Genomic DNA, 18,890 nt, shown 5'->3' on the forward strand with positions numbered 1-18,890 from the left:
GCTACTCTACACACAGGGGCATATTCTTTCCATTTTCATCCTTTCATAATTTCTGGGATTTAGTTTGATAAATATTACATGATTGAGATCTCACTCTGGCTACAGTTCACTACCAGATGGATGTGCTACTCTGTTTTTTATCCATATTTGCACAATATTTCTGTGACAGGTGAAGAGTAAATGTGGTTCAAAAGTGGTGCAGTTCCCCACATCAGATCTTAGAATCAGACTGCTTCATCTTAGGGAGTATACTTCAGATACTTTCAGAAAATGATCCTTTCTTTCCCTCCACATGTTCAGTATGAGATTCTAGCAAATAATGTGATGGAAGGTATCAGAAATTATTATTTTCCTACAGTGAAAATGTATTTCCAATAGTTACTTACCTCCTGTCACACTTCCCATCATTCCTCTCCACTGAAAACTGGCACTTCCATTTCCTCACAAAAATTGAAGTAACAGTCTTATTGAATTGAATAAAGGGAGTCGTATGCATCACAAGAATATTTTGCACTTTTATTGGTGGAGGTTGACTCATGTTGATTTGTATGACAGATGCATTGGAATTGGTAAATTCTAGTGGAGTGGAGACAAAAAACTTGTAGCATGTGTAAATCATTTTCCCATATAGAGGGTAGCACTGAACAAAAATAGCTATTTATGTGAGAGGAGGTAAGTACATATCTGAAATACATTTTCAGTGCAGGAAAATTAAAACTTTTGAATAAAATTACAATGTTCATATATAGTCCTATATTTTATTAATTCAAATATCTGTTCTGAACCACCACTTCAGGATATAATGCCTGCCCCAGGTAATGGCTTTAAAATTTAATATAAATTTTAGTACTTTCTAAAAATATTATATATGTGACAGGAATGGTTTGTATGTGAAGAAAATTAAACAAATTTGCAAGAAAGACCTTAAATACAATATCTTTCTTAACTGATTTGATAAAATAAATTTATTCATTTAAGTTTTTACCTTGTCTAAACAAATGCTTTATTTATCACTTAATTTGTCTTAATGGTCTGTAACTTTTAAAATCACACTTTCTAACTTTCCTTGCAAAAACAGGAATTCAGAAAAAGAAACAAATATTCTAGTCTTTGTCTTTCAGTGAATTTAATAAACTACTTTATAACTTTCATTGTAAAACAACAATATACAGAAGATTAAGATGAACTGACTACAGTTCTCACCTGTCTGTACTATGTTGAAGAAATCAGCATGGATTGACTGAGAAAAAGAATTTACTACAGTTTCAACCTCTCTGTACCACATTAGCAAGTTGGCATGAATTGACTGAGAGAAAGAGTTTACTACACTTCTAACTTGTCTGTACTATGTTGAACAAGTCAGCATGGATTGACTGAGAGAAAGAGCTTACTACAGTTCTAACTTGTCTGTACTATGTTGAACAAGTCAGCATGGATTGACTGAGAGAAAGAGCTTACTACAGTTCTAACCTGTCTGTACTATGTTGAACAAGTCAGCATGGATTGACTGAGAGAAAGAGCTTACTACAGTTCTATCCTGTTTGTACTATGTTGAAGAAGTCGGCATGAATTAACGGAGAGAAAGAATTTACTGCAGTTCTAACCTGTCTGTACTACATTAGCAAGTCAGCATGAATTGACTGAGAGAAAGAGCTTTCTACAGTTCTAACCTGTTTGTACTATGTTGAACAAGTCAGCATGGATTGACTGAGAGAAAGAGCTTTCTACAGTTCTATCCTGTTTGTACTATGTTGGGCAAGTCAGCATGGATTGACTAATAGATCACACTAATATAACAGATCTAATGCATCATTATTCTATTTTATATTTTGCTTGTTTAGATTTTCCTTGTTCTGTGATAACTAAGTGCTGCCAGGTTTTTTAAAATGATTTTTTATTCATAATTTATGTAGTGAGATGTCTTGGTTGGTATTGTTGTGCTATTAGTGATAGGGTAGCACTAGAAGCAGAGACTTGTTAAACATCTCTTGTGAAATTTGTATCTGTGTTTCAATATTTCTTATTTAAATACACAATTATGGGACTCAATTATGATTGATTACACTTTTATGTTGTTGACGAAAAATACCAAATATTAAACTGGTGTATCAGAATTTTTATTTCAAAAGAATTCTAATCACAGACACACTAAACTATAAGTATATTGTCTCAGGTCTAACATTAGTTGTGCCTTTATTAAATATAGCCTATATTTGACAAAGAAATAAATTACCAATGTTATCTGTGTAAATTCATTTCTCTAGTTTTAATGATAAAGTTTATCACACTTAATGCTGTTAATAAATGAATATATAATGTTATTCGATAATCTAAAATTATACCTTTTTATTACATGATTTACATACTATACTGCAAGAATATATAGGGCTCTGAATTATTTTTATTTTAAGAAACTCCAACTAATCATATTTATGGTGGGTCAGACTAAGCAAGTTAACACAAGCTGTAGCCAAACACACCTAACTGAACAACAAACACATCCAAATGGCCAAAATATAATGTTTAATCAACAGAAACATTAAAACAAGAAATCAACAAATGTTTTACCAATTTGATTTTATACATATTGTATTATACACTTGAGTTTCATTTTATGTAATAGAATATCTTTCATTGTACACATTATACAAATACTATGTTTTCTTTGTTTCACTGTTGTGTGTTATAACTATAGTTGTACACATTATACAAATACTATGTTTTCTTTGTTTCACTGTTATGTGTTATAACTATAGTTGTGCACATTTTACAAATACTATGTTTTCTTTGTTTCACTGTTATATGTGTTATAATTATAGTTGTACACATTATGCAAATACTGTTTTCTTTGTTTCACTGTTATATGTGTTATAATTATAGTTGTACACATTATACAAATACTATGTTTTCTTTGTTTCACTGTTATATGTTATAATTATAGTTGTGCACATTATACAAATACTATGTTTTCTTTGTTTCACTGTTGTTATAATTATAGTTGTGCACATTATACAAATACTATGTTTTCTTTGTTTCACTGTTATGTGTGTTATAACTATAGTTGTACACATTTTACAAATACTATGTTTTCTTTGTTTCACTGTTGTGTGTTATAACTATAGTTGTACACATTTTACAAATACTATGTTTTCTTTGTTTCACTGTTGTGTGTTATAACTATAGTTGTGCACATTTTACAAATACTACGTTTTCTTTGTTTCACTGTTATATGTGTTATAATTATAGTTGTACACATTATACAAATACTAAGTTTTCTTTGTTTCACTGTTATATGTGTTATAATTATAGTTGTGCACATTATACAAATACTATGTTTTCTTTGTTTCACTGTTATATGCTATAATTATAGTTGTGCACATTATACAAATACTATGTTTTCTTTGTTTCACTGTTATATGTTATAATTATAGTTGTGCACATTATACAAATACTATGTTTTCTTTGTTTCACTGTTATGTGTGTTATAACTATAGTTGTACACATTTTACAAATACTACGTTTTCTTTGTTTCACTGTTATGTGTGTTATAACTATAGTTGTACACATTTTACAAATACTACGTTTTCTTTGTTTCACTGTTATATGTGTTATAATTATAGTTGTGCACATTTTACAAATACTATGTTTTCTTTGTTTCACTGTTATGTGTGTTATAACTATAGTTGTACACATTTTACAAATACTATGTTTTCTTTGTTTCACTGTTATGTGTTATAACTATAGTTGTACACATTTTACAAATACTATGTTTTCTTTGTTTCACTGTTATATGTGTTATAATTATAGTTGTGCACATTTTACAAATACTATGTTTTCTCTTTGTTTCACTTGTAATAATTAATGCATCATAATTCTTCTACAGTAACAGCTACTTTTTAAAGGTTTTTATTCCAAGGTTACAATTACTGATTTTAATACTTTCTTTTTCTTTTTCAGTTTTGATGAGATTATTATACATCTAGTTTTATGTGTTGGAACATTCATCTGAATTATAATAAATATAGGTAAACATGTTGTAAAATTCACTTTAAAATTATGATGTATTATGTTATGACACACAATACTATAAGTACTTCTGTTTGTCATATTTTTGTAGCTATTATATATTTAGTATTTGATTATCTACTCATAATTGTGGTTTTAATTACAGTAAATTTCTGGGAATCATTGACTTATGTTCTGAGTGATGTATTTTACCTTTAGAACCAGAGCCACCTATAAATCTAGCCATAGAAGTTGTCACAGGAAAAGTTGTAAATTTGTCATGGGATCCCCCAAGCCAAGGTGGTCACACTGGCTACAAGTTGATCATAATTCCACTTTCGAACCAGGATGATGCAGTAGTGCGGAACATTGAACTTACAGATGAACCAGCACCTTTCAGTCTTAGAGACCTCACTCCTGGGGCCACTTATGAGATTCAGTTATATTCTGTATTCAAGGAAAAAGAGTCTTCAGTGTTTGTAGCTTCTAATTTTACTACAAGTAAGAAAGTGCAATCATATTTCTAAAGGTCTTTCAGTCAAACTAAATTAACCCATTATACCTAAATATCTGATTAAAGGAGCATGTATTAGAATCACTTTAAGTTCATAATATTGGTGAACTGGTTTAATAAATTCAGTTATGATGTTTTCACTACAATATACTTGTTATTTAACAATTTCAGGAACTTGTAAAGTGGTAGGAATATCAAACGTATAGTCCTACTAACTGTTGTCTAGTTAACTTCAGTTTATAACTTTGCTTGTGTTAGTCTAGCTAATGTCTAGTTCAATCCAGTCATAACTCTCCCAACAATATTCCAGACAATATCTGGTTGAATCTAAGTTCAGCACAACTCTACTGTTATTACACAAAACAAATGTTTACTTGAAACCAAACAACTCTGCTGATGTTACTTTAACCAATATTCAGTTGAAATCAGACATAACCCTGCTGGTGTTACCTTAACTGATGTCTATCTGAAACCGGACATAACCTTATTTGTGTTACCTTAACCAATATCTATCTGAAACAGCTGAAACCAGATATAACCCTACTTGTGTTATCTTAACCAACGTCTGTTTGAAATGAAATTATTAATTGTCATTGTTACGTCTGTTATTTTACAGAGCCAAACACCCCTGGTAGATTTATAGTGTGGTATCGAAATGAGACAACACTACTTGTGCTGTGGCAGCCTCCTTACCCTTCTGGTATATTTGACCAGTACAAAGTGAGCATCCAGCCACCTGATGCTACTCAATCAGTTTTATATGCAGACAAAGAAGGACAACCTCTAGGACCAGCACAGGCTGCTTTCTGGGGTCTTGTTCCAGGAAAAGCATATAATATTTCAGTTCAAACTGTTAGTCAAAATCAGATTAGCGACCCTACAGAGGCTACATACAGAACAGGTAATATTGCACTGAGATAGTAAGACATAGCATCTGGTTTTGTGTGAAAACAAATGTAGAATAATCCACATACAGAATTAACAATGAAAAATGTGAGAGTTAGTAACAGTTAATTACAATACTATCCAAAATTATTATAACTGCTAATATTTATGAAACTAACTTTTAAAAAATTTAGAATCTATCATTAGTTGCATTGAGTGAAATATTATGACAGTATAGCCTGTTTAGTATTATATTTTATTAATTCCTTATATACAAGTATTTAGTTAAATATTATGACAGTTTAGCTTACTTAGTATTATTTTTTTACTGATTTCTTAGATACAAGTATTGAGTGAAATATTATGATAGTTTAGCCTACTTAGTATTACTTTTTTACTGATATGCTTGTATGCTAGTATTTATGAAATATTATGACAGTTTAGTCTACTTCGTATTATTTATTTATTAATTCCTTGTAAACAATTATTTAGTGAAATATTATGAAAGTTTAGCTCATTTAGTATTATTGTTTTATTATATCCATATACATACGTGTGTGTGTGTGTGTGTGAGTGTTAGTACTCCAGTTGGTTAGCCTACTTAGTGACATATTGTTACTAAGTTCTTGTATGCAGGTATTGAGTCAAATATTGTGACAGTAAGCCAGTAGTTTAGCCTATTCAGTGGTGTTTTTTATTGTCATGCACAGATAATGATTGATTAAAGTATAATAAGATCATCATTTAGCTAACTATATGCAACATTATAGATTGTATACATATCTCTGGAAAAGCTTATTCAAATATTCTAAGGACAAAAAGTGGAATGCTGTAATTATATTTTTTTTCCATATGGATTTTGGGTTATGCAGTGTTTATTGCTTCTTCTAGTTCCCCTTCGACCTAGCAACATAAGCTTTCCTCCTGAAGCAGTTGCTCCTTACTCCTTCAGTGTCTTATGGTCTCCACCTAAGACTCCTTCAGTGTTTGATCGATACCAAGTTGCCATGAGTGGAAGAAATGTAAATTGGAAAGTGGTTGGGAAAGATGAAGACAGGATTGCCACCTTTAGTAAGGATCTCAAACCTGGCCAGACATACGAGATTATTGTAAAGACTGTCAGTGGCAACGTCGCCAGTTGGCCAATTACTGGCAACATTACAACACGTAAGTTTACACTTGAGGTGTTAGCAGCTGTGTCTAATCAGCATCAGTGTGGTATGGAGCCAGATGATGGCAGCATTCTACTGATGAAACATTTATTCAAAACTAAACTGGTATTTATTAAATTGTCTGTTTTTCATAATAAAAAAACATATTACAAATTTGAGTATGCACACAGAATGACCAAAAATAAAGATGTATGGTATAGCACAATAAAAAGATGAAACTTTGTAGTTTTACTTATAACTGTAATTTAAGATTTTAACACATTTGCTCTGTTGGATGAGACTGATGAGATTCGCTGTTTGAAAGAGATTTTTGGTGTTTGCATATATATAATTTCAGCAAATATAAACTCTCAAATATTTCTTTACAAAATATTAATTGTAAGGTCTATATAGGGTGTATATATCTAGCTGTGTTAAATTAAACTGCTTTATTGTGACAGGTAAAAATGTGTTATTACATTTATCTACAGAAACACTGTTCTTTGTAATAAAATGATTCAAGTTAAAATTATTTATTACATTATCAAAAATAAATGTTGTTTAAATTCAGTTATTCCAAGTGTAATTAGGAATATCCGAGATGTTCGTCTGCTGTTTATGTTAATCAAACACTATCTTTCTCGTCCTTAACCTTTATAGAATTGTTAACTATTGAAGTTATGTATGAATGGGTTAGGTCTCACTTTTAATCATCTATTTATATAGATTGTTTGACTGTTGAAGATGGTTATCTGATGCCGTAGTTCTCATGTTTAAACATATCTTTCTATAGAACCATTATCTGTTGAGGAGCTAAATGCAACTTTTGATGAAACAGGAGAACTTTTGTTGACATGGCAACCAAGTAATGATAGCATTCAGGATTCCTATGTGGTAATTGTGTTCTGCTGGTTTACTTCACCTGTCTATTCAAACAGGCATCATTAGTTTCTTTGTCCTCTAAAGATTCAAAGATTACACGAATATAAACTTTCAAAATTGTTTTAATAATCCAATAAATAGAAATACTGATTTTTGGTTAAATCTTAAAAACGGTTAAGATGGAACATATTCGAGATTTCTTTTGTTTTGATCTTAGAAATACGCAAAAGGAGCATAAGAAGATGATTAACAACAGTTTATGGTTCAAAAAATTTCTTAAGCAGCTAACTTTTCTGAAATTTGTCAATGGAGGTCATTTAGAGATAGTTGCTAAACTGTACAATTATTGCTAATAATGAAAATAAACTCTGTTAATATTAAGTAAAATCACATAAGCTTGGATTAGTTAAATAAAAATATATAATTGGTCACTTTAAGAATGTACTTGAATAAGATAGCATATTATGCTAATACCATAATTTATTATCAAACAGCAATTTATAAGCATAATGAATTGGTTTATTTTTTAGCAGATTGTACATGTTCCAACAAAAACAGTTGTTTTGTCTTCTGTCTTCATGCCTGTGTTTATACCTGAAGAAGATGGGACAATGTTTTTTTGAAGTATGCAGTATGTTCTTCCCAGAAATAAACTACTTCAGTGTGCTTATAAATCAATGATTTATCCATTTATTATTTTAAGAAATGCATTACTAACTTATGTTAGACTTCCCTGGAATCTGATATAAGACTGAAGGTACTATTTCAGATTAAATATCATGAGCAAGAAGCCTTTAACAGTGATGGAAGTGCTGAGGTGGTGAGAGAAACAGAATACAAGTTAAACCACTTATTGCCAGGGAGAAACTATTCTGTTACAGTTCTAGCTGTCAGTAACAATGTAGGAAGCGAGCCAGCTACTGTCTATAAAACTACACGTAAGTTCTGTATTATTTGCCCTGTATCCATATAAATTTACACTTTGAGCCGTATTCTGTGCACTTTATAAATGTTTGCAGTTTCATTGATGCATCATTAGTGGCATGAATACATCATTAGTATTGTCTTAGATACATCATTAGTATTGTGAAGAAGAACAGTCATTGATGCAGGATTCACCTGAATTAAGCGATTCAGAAATTACATATTCTAATTGGGCAGCCTGAACTCCTCAACTTAAATCATCTTCCTGTTTGACCAGCTGAAAATCTTGATCTGAAATAACAAGACTAACTATTTTCATAGACTAGCCAAGAACCCTTAGCTGAAATAACCAACCATTGAGGTAGACTTGCCAAGAATTCTTACCTGAAATAACTAACCACTCTTGATAGACTAGCCCAAAATTCTGACCTGAATCAGCCAACCATTCTGACAGAGTAGCTGAGAATCCTGACCTAAAGCTACCAACCATTCTGGTAGACTAACTAAGAATCCTGACATGAAGCAACTAAACATTCTGTTTGTCTGCTGAGACCCAAAACATAAATATAATTTAACCATGCTAAACAATGACGTCTGAAGGATGTTTTCTAATATTTTCATCTTGCTAATTATGACAGTCTATTTTACCAGTATCAGCAAGGTTGTGAATAGTGCCAGAAGAGAACCAATATCCTATTGAAGTTGAAATCCTTTAGCAAGACCCAACATGTCTTCTGGAAGTTGATTGCTTTGTGTCTTTGGTAGTATGGTGTTTATAGTGAATGGATTTTTCTTTTGTTGTATTTAAGTAATATCTTTTTACATTGTTGTTGAAGGTACAGTAATTATTTAAAAACATCCAGTTGTCCAGAACCTTTTCACTTACTTTATGGAATGATTAAAAATGTTTTAGAAAACTCAACAACATCTAGACTATTCATTAACATTTTGATTGTTGTCTCACATCAGGCCCTGCAACACCTGTGATTGAAATCATTGAACCATACAAGTCTGATCTGAATGTGTCATGGAAGTCTGACGTGACCAGTCGACAAGATTCTTATGCTGTAGTATATTATAGAAACGACACCCAAGAGAGGAAGGAAGAAACAACTATGAATAACTGGTTGATTCTCGCTGGTTTATATCCAGGAGGTGGCTACGAGATAAAGGTGTATGCTGTCAGCCATGGCCTCCGAAGTGATCCACATTCTTACTTTCAAACTGTTCGTAAGTATTAAAACATTTGATAATTAAATGTCAGTTTATTTTAAAACTATATGGGTAAAATAGATCTAAGTTTCTAAATCTGCAATGTCATAAACACAAATTCAAGTTTTTTAATGAACTTTTTCAAATATTAAATGTATAATATTATTTAAAAACGTTCATTTAAAGCTTCCAAAATTACATATACTTCCATTAATTTAACATTCAATAAACATTGTCATAATAAAGTTTTCTTTGTGGGTGATAACATTTGAATTGCAATAGTGCATACGCTGCTAATATTTCTGTAAAAGAAACTTGCACATTTAGTAAGAAAACTGTTAGGTTTACCAATTAGCACTAAATAATAACAATAAAAACAAAGTAGTAGTTGTATTCCTGGTATAGTTTATTTTTAAGAACATAGACATGGAATGTTTGTCACTTAATTTTTGTTTTGCTTTTTGAATTGTTCTATCTGGTATGACTTTGCTTCTCGCAGAATCTTTCTATATCGATTTCTTTACTAGATAAATAATCTCTGTAAGTGCTTAGTAAGAAAGAAACAGTTTTCAACTGTTATCTCATTGTCAATAATGTTTCATGTAGCTCCTAAATCACCTGAGAACTTCCAGGTAGTAAAAGCAAGTAACTCTACTATGATCCTGACATGGAATCGTCCAGCTAATTCTCTCATAGACCATTATACTGTAAGATACAGACCAACAGACTCTACATTCTGGAGGGAAATAGGTATGATAGATTAGAAATAAAGTAACTTCACATGAAGAAACAGGAACGAAAATTGAGTTTGGTAATTTTGTTTTTAGGAATAAAAAGTCTGAATCTATTTGAAAATGAAATGAATACATAGAAATAAAATGGTATCTTCTCATATTCAAAATAATAGATAAAATTAAAAGGGTAACTTTTCGTGTTTAAATAAACAGATAGAAATGAGAGAGGAAGTTTCTTGTATTGAATTGATTAGATATAAATGAGAGAGAGAATAATGTTAGTAATTTGGTAAAACATCTAATAGTGAGGTTTCAAATTTCAGTGCTAGTTCTGTATAACCAATATTTGTAGGTGTTGTGACACAACACATAGTTGTATGTGATTTATCTGTAGGTGTTGTGAACACAACATCTTGTGAGATTCGAGACCTAGTAGCTGGAGAAAGATATATCATCAGAGTGGCAACAGTCAGTAATGGGGTTGAGAGTGTGGAAGTTCAAGAGGAGAAGCAGACAATGTGTGAGTTAACATTTCACATTTCTCCATTGTGAGTAAAACAGTGTTAAGGACTATTATTGTTGATGTTTAGATTATTACCTGCATCTGGATAATCATTATTATATCACACAAGTTTGATTTAATTGTCTAATTAATAACTAACACACAGCTGAATAATTTTACTTTTAGCTAGTTTCAAGGGTTATTAACTTGCTTATGTTTTATAGACCCATAGTTTCACGTGTTATTAACTTTATAGACCCATAGTTTTGTGGGTTATTAACTTTATTATGTTTTAGACCCATAGCTTTATGGATCATTAACATTCTTATGTTTTATAGACCCGAACTCTATCAAACACGTTCGCCACATCATTGATTCTCAGAACATTACATTTGAGTGGTTGGTTCCTGCTGGTCGAGTAGACTATTACATCACAGTCTACAATGCAGTTAGAGATCCTCTAGCACAGAATTCACAACAGGTAAAGTGAATGTTTGAAGCTTTTTATTAAACTTGGCAGGAAACAGTATCATCATAATACCAAGCTCAAAATGAAGTGGTGTGTACCTGGCTTACTGTTACATTATAATCTTTCAACACTTCTCTTTGAGATTGTTTTAAAATATATTCTGAACCATAAATGTTTTTCTTTAGGTACCAGCAAATGGTTCTAAAACTGGAGATACAGTCAGTGTAATAGTTGAAAAGTTGAAACCTGGAGAGCTATATTCCTTTCGTTTCTATGCTGTTAGCCACAACCTTAGGAGTGAAGGAATTGGAATTCAGACTAGAACAAGTATGTGTCTCAAAACACTGGATCTTACAAGCTTCAATCTTTCTTTGTCCTTCAGTTGGAAGTAAAATTGTCCCTAATATAAAAATATTTCACTTTTATATTTTCCAAGTACTTAAAAACAAATAAAAACCAACCATGTTATTAGTTTAATTATTGTATTGTTAGATAACTTATTTTAAGTTATAATAGAGTTACCCTGCTGTTTTTGTGAACCTGACGATGACTGAAGAAGGTCGAAACATTGTTCGTCTTTTCTGCTAGTGCTTTCTCTACCCATACCAGCTGTTTATAAATATATAAGTGGTGTAAGTTTAGTTACTGTCTAGCTATCATGTTGTTAGTTTATTTATCATACAATTACCCTGATGTTTAGTTATTGTATAGCTACCCTGCTGTTAATTTACTTATTGTGCAATTACCCTGCTATTAGTTTACTTATTATACGATTACCCTAGTGTAAGTTTAGTAATGTTACAGTTACTCTGGTGTTAATTTACTTATCACACAGTTATACTGGTGTTAGTTTAGTTATTACACAATACTTTGCTACAAATTTTATTATATATGTTATCACTTTCTCCATTTTTATTAATATTTTTATATCTTACTACATGAATACTCATTTAATGTATGATGTATTTTTAGTGCCTGTCATTGATTCTGTGATAAACATAGTCACAGATGAACATGAAACTCAGACACTGGGTATCAAATATACCCCAACACCAACTAGAAATGTAGTGTTTGACCGATACCGCTTCCAGCTTAGTGATCCCTCAGTTCCTGCCCAAGAAAAGCTCTACAATGACACAAATCGGTTGGTTATCTTTGACAACCTTGTACCAGGACGGCTCTACAACCTAACCATCTGGACCATTAGTGGAGGTGTATACAGTGTGCCCATTTACAGGCAGGCAAGACTGTGTAAGTTTAATTTCTAAAATATAATGAAGATAAACAAACACTTGTACTCATTCATAGATAGGCAAGACAATGCTGGTTTTTATAAAATGTGTTGAAGAGTTAAAAACCTTCATTTTACTGTTGTACAGCTTATGTTAGCTGGAACCCATTTAGTAATTTATATAGGTGTTTAGTATCCATGTGTTTAAGTGTCTTGTTTTTCTGGTTGGTTTATTTGTTTTGTTTTGAGTTTTGTGCAAAGCTACACAAGTGCTATCTGTGCTCTTCTGGTCAGTATCCATGTGTTTAAATGTCTTATTTTTCTGGACGGTAATTAATGATATGAATTTTTTAAACTGTGGGAATATAATAAACTGAAAGTATGAAATGATCATATGATATCTGTTCTAGGTAAATGAATTGTTTTGAGATATATGAATTTGGCTCTTATTTTTCTAGATCCTAAACCAGTAACAGAAGTAACTGCATTCAGTATCACAGATGTGGACATAACTTTAACTTGGGATGTATCACCAGGAGACAAGGATGGGTATGAAGTTCAGTATCTTGATCATCAAGGGAAGCTAAGACAGAACATCACAATTGTAGAAAAAATAACTTACAACAAACTCCGGCCACACTTTAACTACACGTTTTTAGTTACAGCTCTCAGTGGCTATGGTACATCTACAGTACGTCGTAGTTTACCAGTCTCAAAAACATTTGAAACCTTAGAATCGGGTACGTAAACATAAACAGTGTTAAATATTTATATTTTCTCTAGTATTTGTCATAAAAATTAGAATTGTATTTATATAATTATAAATAATTTATTATGAATATGATATATTGATGTTTACGTGTATTCATACATGTGTAATTTAAACGATTCACTTCACAAATAATTTTATACAGTTTTAGTTAATTCAGTGAGATAATAATTACTGTTACATGATAATGGCATTGTGTATTTATATTTAACATTTTACTTTTAATATAATTTGTTTCAACATAAGTAATGTTTCTTCAGTGATTATTTCTAACTTTAACTTATTACAACTTGTGTTGTTATATTTTGCTCTTTCCTGTAAATGACCATGTGTTTTCATTTCATTTTTGTTACACTTTTGTTTTTACTTATTTTTGTATAACTTAATTTCAATTCAGGCATTTTTCTAGTTTTTCATTTTTGTTTTAAGCAATCATATTTGAGCAATTAATATCTTGTATGTTAAAATTCTAATCCTATAAAATAGTGTGTACATGTTTGTTTGTGTGTTAAACATTTGTACTAAGATATGTTTATATAGTAGTTTATTTTTCAAGAAAATATATAAACATTATAAATATTTTAAAAGTTATGGTTTAAAGACTAAAATTTTGAGAAGTTTGGAAACCAATAAGCCTAAAATTTCTATTAAAATTCACTGAAACTGCATTTTTTTCCCACACATACCTCATCATTTGTGAATTTCTAATTCAAAATCCAAGGCAACTAAAAACATTTCAAAACATACATATCCATGCTGACAACATAGCTGTTTCTCAATCTCCTTGAAGTACACCTGGTAATGGCTCAAGGTCTGTCTCTTTTGAAGGGTAAAATTATCATGATTTGTTCTGACAATTCTGTGGTGGCATTTCAGATTTCTCATCAAGGAGGCACAGTTTCTTGAGACCTTTTTTTCATATCTTGGATCTTCTCTATTGAGTTTATTTCCATCACATCAGTCTCTTAGTATGTCATTTTCCAGGAATGATGAATTTAACTGGAAATCATTCTTCTTGACCCAGTCAGACTGTTCCAACAAAATGAGTGTTACATTGAGATTTTTTTTTTTTTTCAAGTGAATTTGCTCTCAGTTCAGGTTTCCAATAATCAATGTGTTCTCAACTCATTGGGATTCTCAAAAACAGTTGTTTTGGTTTTCAGTTGACAGTCAGTCAGGGCTGGACATCTATGTCTTGCCCTAATTTATCTATTTCCCAGGGTTATGACTGTGGTTCATTCTTCTGCCTGTTCTTTTTGTTGCATCATATTGGCAGGTTCAAACATGCCCTCTGCTTCTTTGACATGTACAGGAATGTTCACCTCTTCCACATTGGCCAATGACAACCTCGATCAGACATTTTTCACCCAGCTGCTTGGAAACCCAATCTTCATGATTAGAAGTTATTTTAATTTTTATTCTGTGCTAGCAACCACTTTTACTATAATTGCTACAGGTTACAACAAGCTCTGTAGGAATTGGGTGCTCCATAAGACCATCTGGTAACATACTGGATGATATTACAATATTATCATAGACCACCACGAATGAACTATCATGTGTAAATCTAAAGGGGGATCCTACCTGTTTCTGCTGATCTTCATGTTTAACAAATCAGGGTTGATTTGTTTTTTAAAAAAAATGTAGAGAACTTGGTACACCTATTGCACAATTTCCAAAATGTTGTTCCTCAAGACTCTCCAACATGTATTTCCCTACAAATTATAATAGTGGAACTTGGGAGTCTTTATCACTCCCATTTTTCTAGTTACTGGGGTGTTAAAGTGTGTTCTGCCACTCCTTGGAGAAGAGGGTGAAGTTGGAGGCCCTCCTAATTGGACCTCTTGATATTTTTCCAGATGTCTGTAGGAGTGGCATCATCCTCTGTTGGAGCTTGCTCATAATTCTGACTCAGATTTGACACTATACTATCCAGTTGGAGTATACACATTGCACCTCTTTCATCAATATCAGTTTTGTATTGTTCATTTGAAGGAGGTCCACTATCTCCTTATAATCCCAAATGTAATTGTCCCATCCTTGATTATCAGTTGAGCACAGGTTCTACATTCTGTCCATAATTCCAGACCAGATGACTTCTGTTCCTTTGATTGAATACAGCGTACATGATCCCATCATACTGAAACTGAGGTGTTGTCTTTTGGACTTCATCAGGTTTGTTCACTTTGATGTTGCTTACTTTCTTGTCATGATTTTGGTAGTTCATAATGCATCACCCTGTGGCTGCAAGTTGGGATGTAATATATATAACATTGCAGTCCAATAGGCCTAGCCATCAGATACTACGACCCATAATTTCAAACCTGAGAGCTTGAACCTTGGGGATCTGGTTGGGGCTGGTCTATAGTGAAATAACATTTATTATATTCAACCTTTTGATATAGGAACTAAGTTCCAGGTTAAAAGCATACCTGTTAGGGATGTAGTGTGATTTCCCCACCTGGGTTTATTCTTACCTTGGTCCAACACTGTTCAATACAGACACTTTCTGTATATATCAGGTCACACTGGTTCCTGCACCTTTTCAGTGTGGGATTCTACTTATATTGTCAAAGTTTGGTAAGTGTGTCTTGGAAGTTAACATTTCCAGTATTACTTACCTCTACTGATACTCTCCCATCCTACCTCCCTAATAAGAGCCAGCTTACGTCTCAAAAATTAATTACATAATCTGAATGGGGTGCTTGTACAGTACCTAGACAGGGGGCACACTCACATTACTGGAGAATTTAGTAAATTAATATTTGCTAAGGACATACTAGTGGGGTATAAAAGACCAAAGCGTGTTCGATGCTTAGATAAAGAGTGAAGAACCTGTAAATCAAAAAATAACTATATTGTCAGCAAAAGTAAGTATTGTTGGAATTACATTTGCAGTTTAGGAAAAAGTTAACTTTCAGATCTTTCTTTTGACTCTCACACATCACTGCCTGAGAGACCTTTGATTAAATACTGGAAGTTGATTGATGTACTAGAGTTGAGAAATAAGAGTTTTTCTGTGAAAAACAGTTTATGTATAATACAGTGTGTTCAGAAAGTCACTGTGCAGTTTTGTAATCATATTTTATTCAGTCTATTTCAAGCCAGCAACTGATAGTGGTGTTTAGAAACAAAATAAGAAGGATCCAGGCCTGTATTGATGCCAACAGGGGTCACTTTCAACATTGTTTATAATTGTCATTCATATTTACCTCCTGTATTCTATATTGAAACATGTCTGTTTATAAATGTGTACAATGACTTTCTGAACACCCTGTACTATCAAGTTATTGTGTAAACACCAAAAAGTGAATCTAAAATAAATAATTTAAGAGGAATGTGGAAAAAAAAAATCTGTAGTTTATGCAACTTTTAATACACATTTGAGGCCTATTTGATTTAGATAAATAGTTTTTATTTATATAATTTTTGAACAATGTTTTTTTGCAATTGTATTAATTAAAATTAAATTATCATTTCATACTATTGTTTTTTATTCATTTAACTTTTTTTATCTTTCTTTAAACTAAATGTGTTCAGAGTTTTCACTTCAGTTTACTTTAAGTGTCACAGCTACATACTTCAGCTGTCATTAGCTCAGTTACATCAATGATAAAGAATTGTATATACTTAGATACTTAGAAGTGAAAGATACCATTTGGTTATACATGTATTTTTACTTTTGTATGGACAAAGAAAACATTTCATCATATAACCTAGATATAGAACACTGGTTTTATTCAACTTCCTGTGGTATATACTGAAATATAGGCTGGTTTTATTCAACTTCCTGTGGTATATACTGAAATATAGGCTGTCAACACCAACTTTTCTTTTTTATTATTTTTTAATCTAAAAATGTGATTTTAAAAATGACCTAACTGTTTTTTTTGGTAAGGATAAAATTAATTGTAAATCATTTTTGCTTTTGCTTTTTAAAAGCTTCAAATGGTGAAAGAACAAAGTTTTAAAATATTATATTTTTGTTTTGATAAATCTGAACATTTACATGTTACTGAAGGATTGAAACAAAAGTATGTATATACTGGAAAAATTACAACTTTGTCGTTTGAATTAACAAATACTGTTCCAGATGTTTTATTAAATCACTAATATAAGTATCTTTAACTTCTTTTTCCTTGTTGTTCTACAGTTCCAGGAAAAGTTCACTACTTTGGAGCATCAGATGTACGACCTTCGTCAATTTCTCTAGAGTGGTCTCTTCCTATTACTGATCAAAATGGAATTCTTACTGGATTTAAAGTCACATATTATGTTAAGGTGATGTAAAATGTGTTATCAAGCTTTGTTAATCTCTGTATTCAAGCAAGTTGTTAGGGTCTCTGTACTCAAGCTGGATTATGTTAGGATTTCTCAACACCAATTAGATTATATTGAGGTGATAAAAGGTGTGTACTCAAGCTAGTTGTTAATGTCTCTATCCTGACATTATTTGTTAGGGTCTCTGTACCTTCAGGTATAGTACTGCTGCTTGTAGTTACAAACATTGTAGGGTATCTAGTTTCTAGGGTCTCTGTACTTCAGGTATAGTACAACAACTTATACACATTGTAGGAAACCTATTTGTTAAGGTGCTACTAAGTAATATTGTTGCAAAGTAATAAGTGTTCTAATGACAGTGTTTAAATAATATTGTTGCAATGTAATAAGTGTTCTAATGACAGTGTTTAAATAATATTGTTGCAATGTAATAAGTGTTCTAATGACAGTGTTTAAATAATATTGTTGCAATGTAATAAGTGTTCTAATGACAGTGTTTAAATAATATTGTTGCAATGTAATAAGTGTTCTAATGACAGTGTTTAAATAATATTGTTGCAATGTAATAAGTGTTCTAATGACAGTGTTTAAATAATATTGCAATGTGCAATGTAATAAGTGTTCTAATGACAGTGTTTAAATAATATTGTTGCAATGTAATAAGTGTTCTAATGACAGTGTTTAAATAAATAATATTTCTAATGACAGTGTTTAAATAATATTGCTAATGACAGTGTTTAAATAATATTGTGGCGATGTAATAAGTGTTCTAATGACAGTGTATAAATAATATTGTTGTGATGTAACAAGTTTCATTGACAGTGTTTGAATAATACTCTTCTGATGTAATACTTACAATGACCATGTTTAAATGGTATTGTTATGATATTGTACTGATGTAAGATGTTCTAGTGATTGTATTGTATTTAAGTGATACTGTAGTGATGTGTTATATTTCAATGTCGGTGTTTGAATAACATTCCAGTGACACATGATATTTTTAGGGTTCTTCCATACTACATCACCAGTTATTTGAACCAACAGATACTGAGGGCATTATTAATCACTTGCTTCCTGGAAAGTCCTACATCTTTCAGGTAAATACAACAAATATAAACATGTCAACTTTTAACAGACAGTTTAAAAACACATATTTTTAGTTTACAGTTTTTATCTAAACTGTCAGTTAAGCTAAATATCTTAAACTGTTCAAAAATGTTCTCTCATAAACTTATAAAAGCAGTTTCAGAACAACAGGTTTAATGAGAGTTAATAGTACCTAACAACATATAATTTCGAGTTAGCTCTGGCAATATTACAATACCTGTGAA

The 18,890-nt window shown here is 31.4% G+C and overlaps 1 protein-coding gene across 1 annotated transcript in view; it reads left to right on the plus strand.

Moving 5' to 3' along the window:
* The window catches only part of LOC143253541 (tyrosine-protein phosphatase 10D-like), a 34,706-nt gene that overhangs the window by 5,580 nt on the left and 10,236 nt on the right, over positions 1–18,890 (plus strand). The window contains 14 exon segments of the mRNA XM_076507591.1: positions 4,225–4,506; positions 5,136–5,420; positions 6,296–6,571; positions 7,349–7,449; positions 8,207–8,375; positions 9,331–9,591; positions 10,180–10,323; positions 10,702–10,827; positions 11,148–11,290; positions 11,464–11,605; positions 12,251–12,529; positions 12,968–13,249; positions 17,432–17,559; positions 18,564–18,656. Coding sequence (XP_076363706.1) covers positions 4,225–4,506; positions 5,136–5,420; positions 6,296–6,571; positions 7,349–7,449; positions 8,207–8,375; positions 9,331–9,591; positions 10,180–10,323; positions 10,702–10,827; positions 11,148–11,290; positions 11,464–11,605; positions 12,251–12,529; positions 12,968–13,249; positions 17,432–17,559; positions 18,564–18,656 — 2,711 coding nt within the window.

The sequence above is a fragment of the Tachypleus tridentatus genome, chromosome 6 (genome assembly GCF_004210375.1).
Source record: "Tachypleus tridentatus isolate NWPU-2018 chromosome 6, ASM421037v1, whole genome shotgun sequence".
In the NCBI taxonomy this organism is placed as follows: Eukaryota; Metazoa; Arthropoda; class Merostomata; order Xiphosura; family Limulidae; genus Tachypleus; species Tachypleus tridentatus.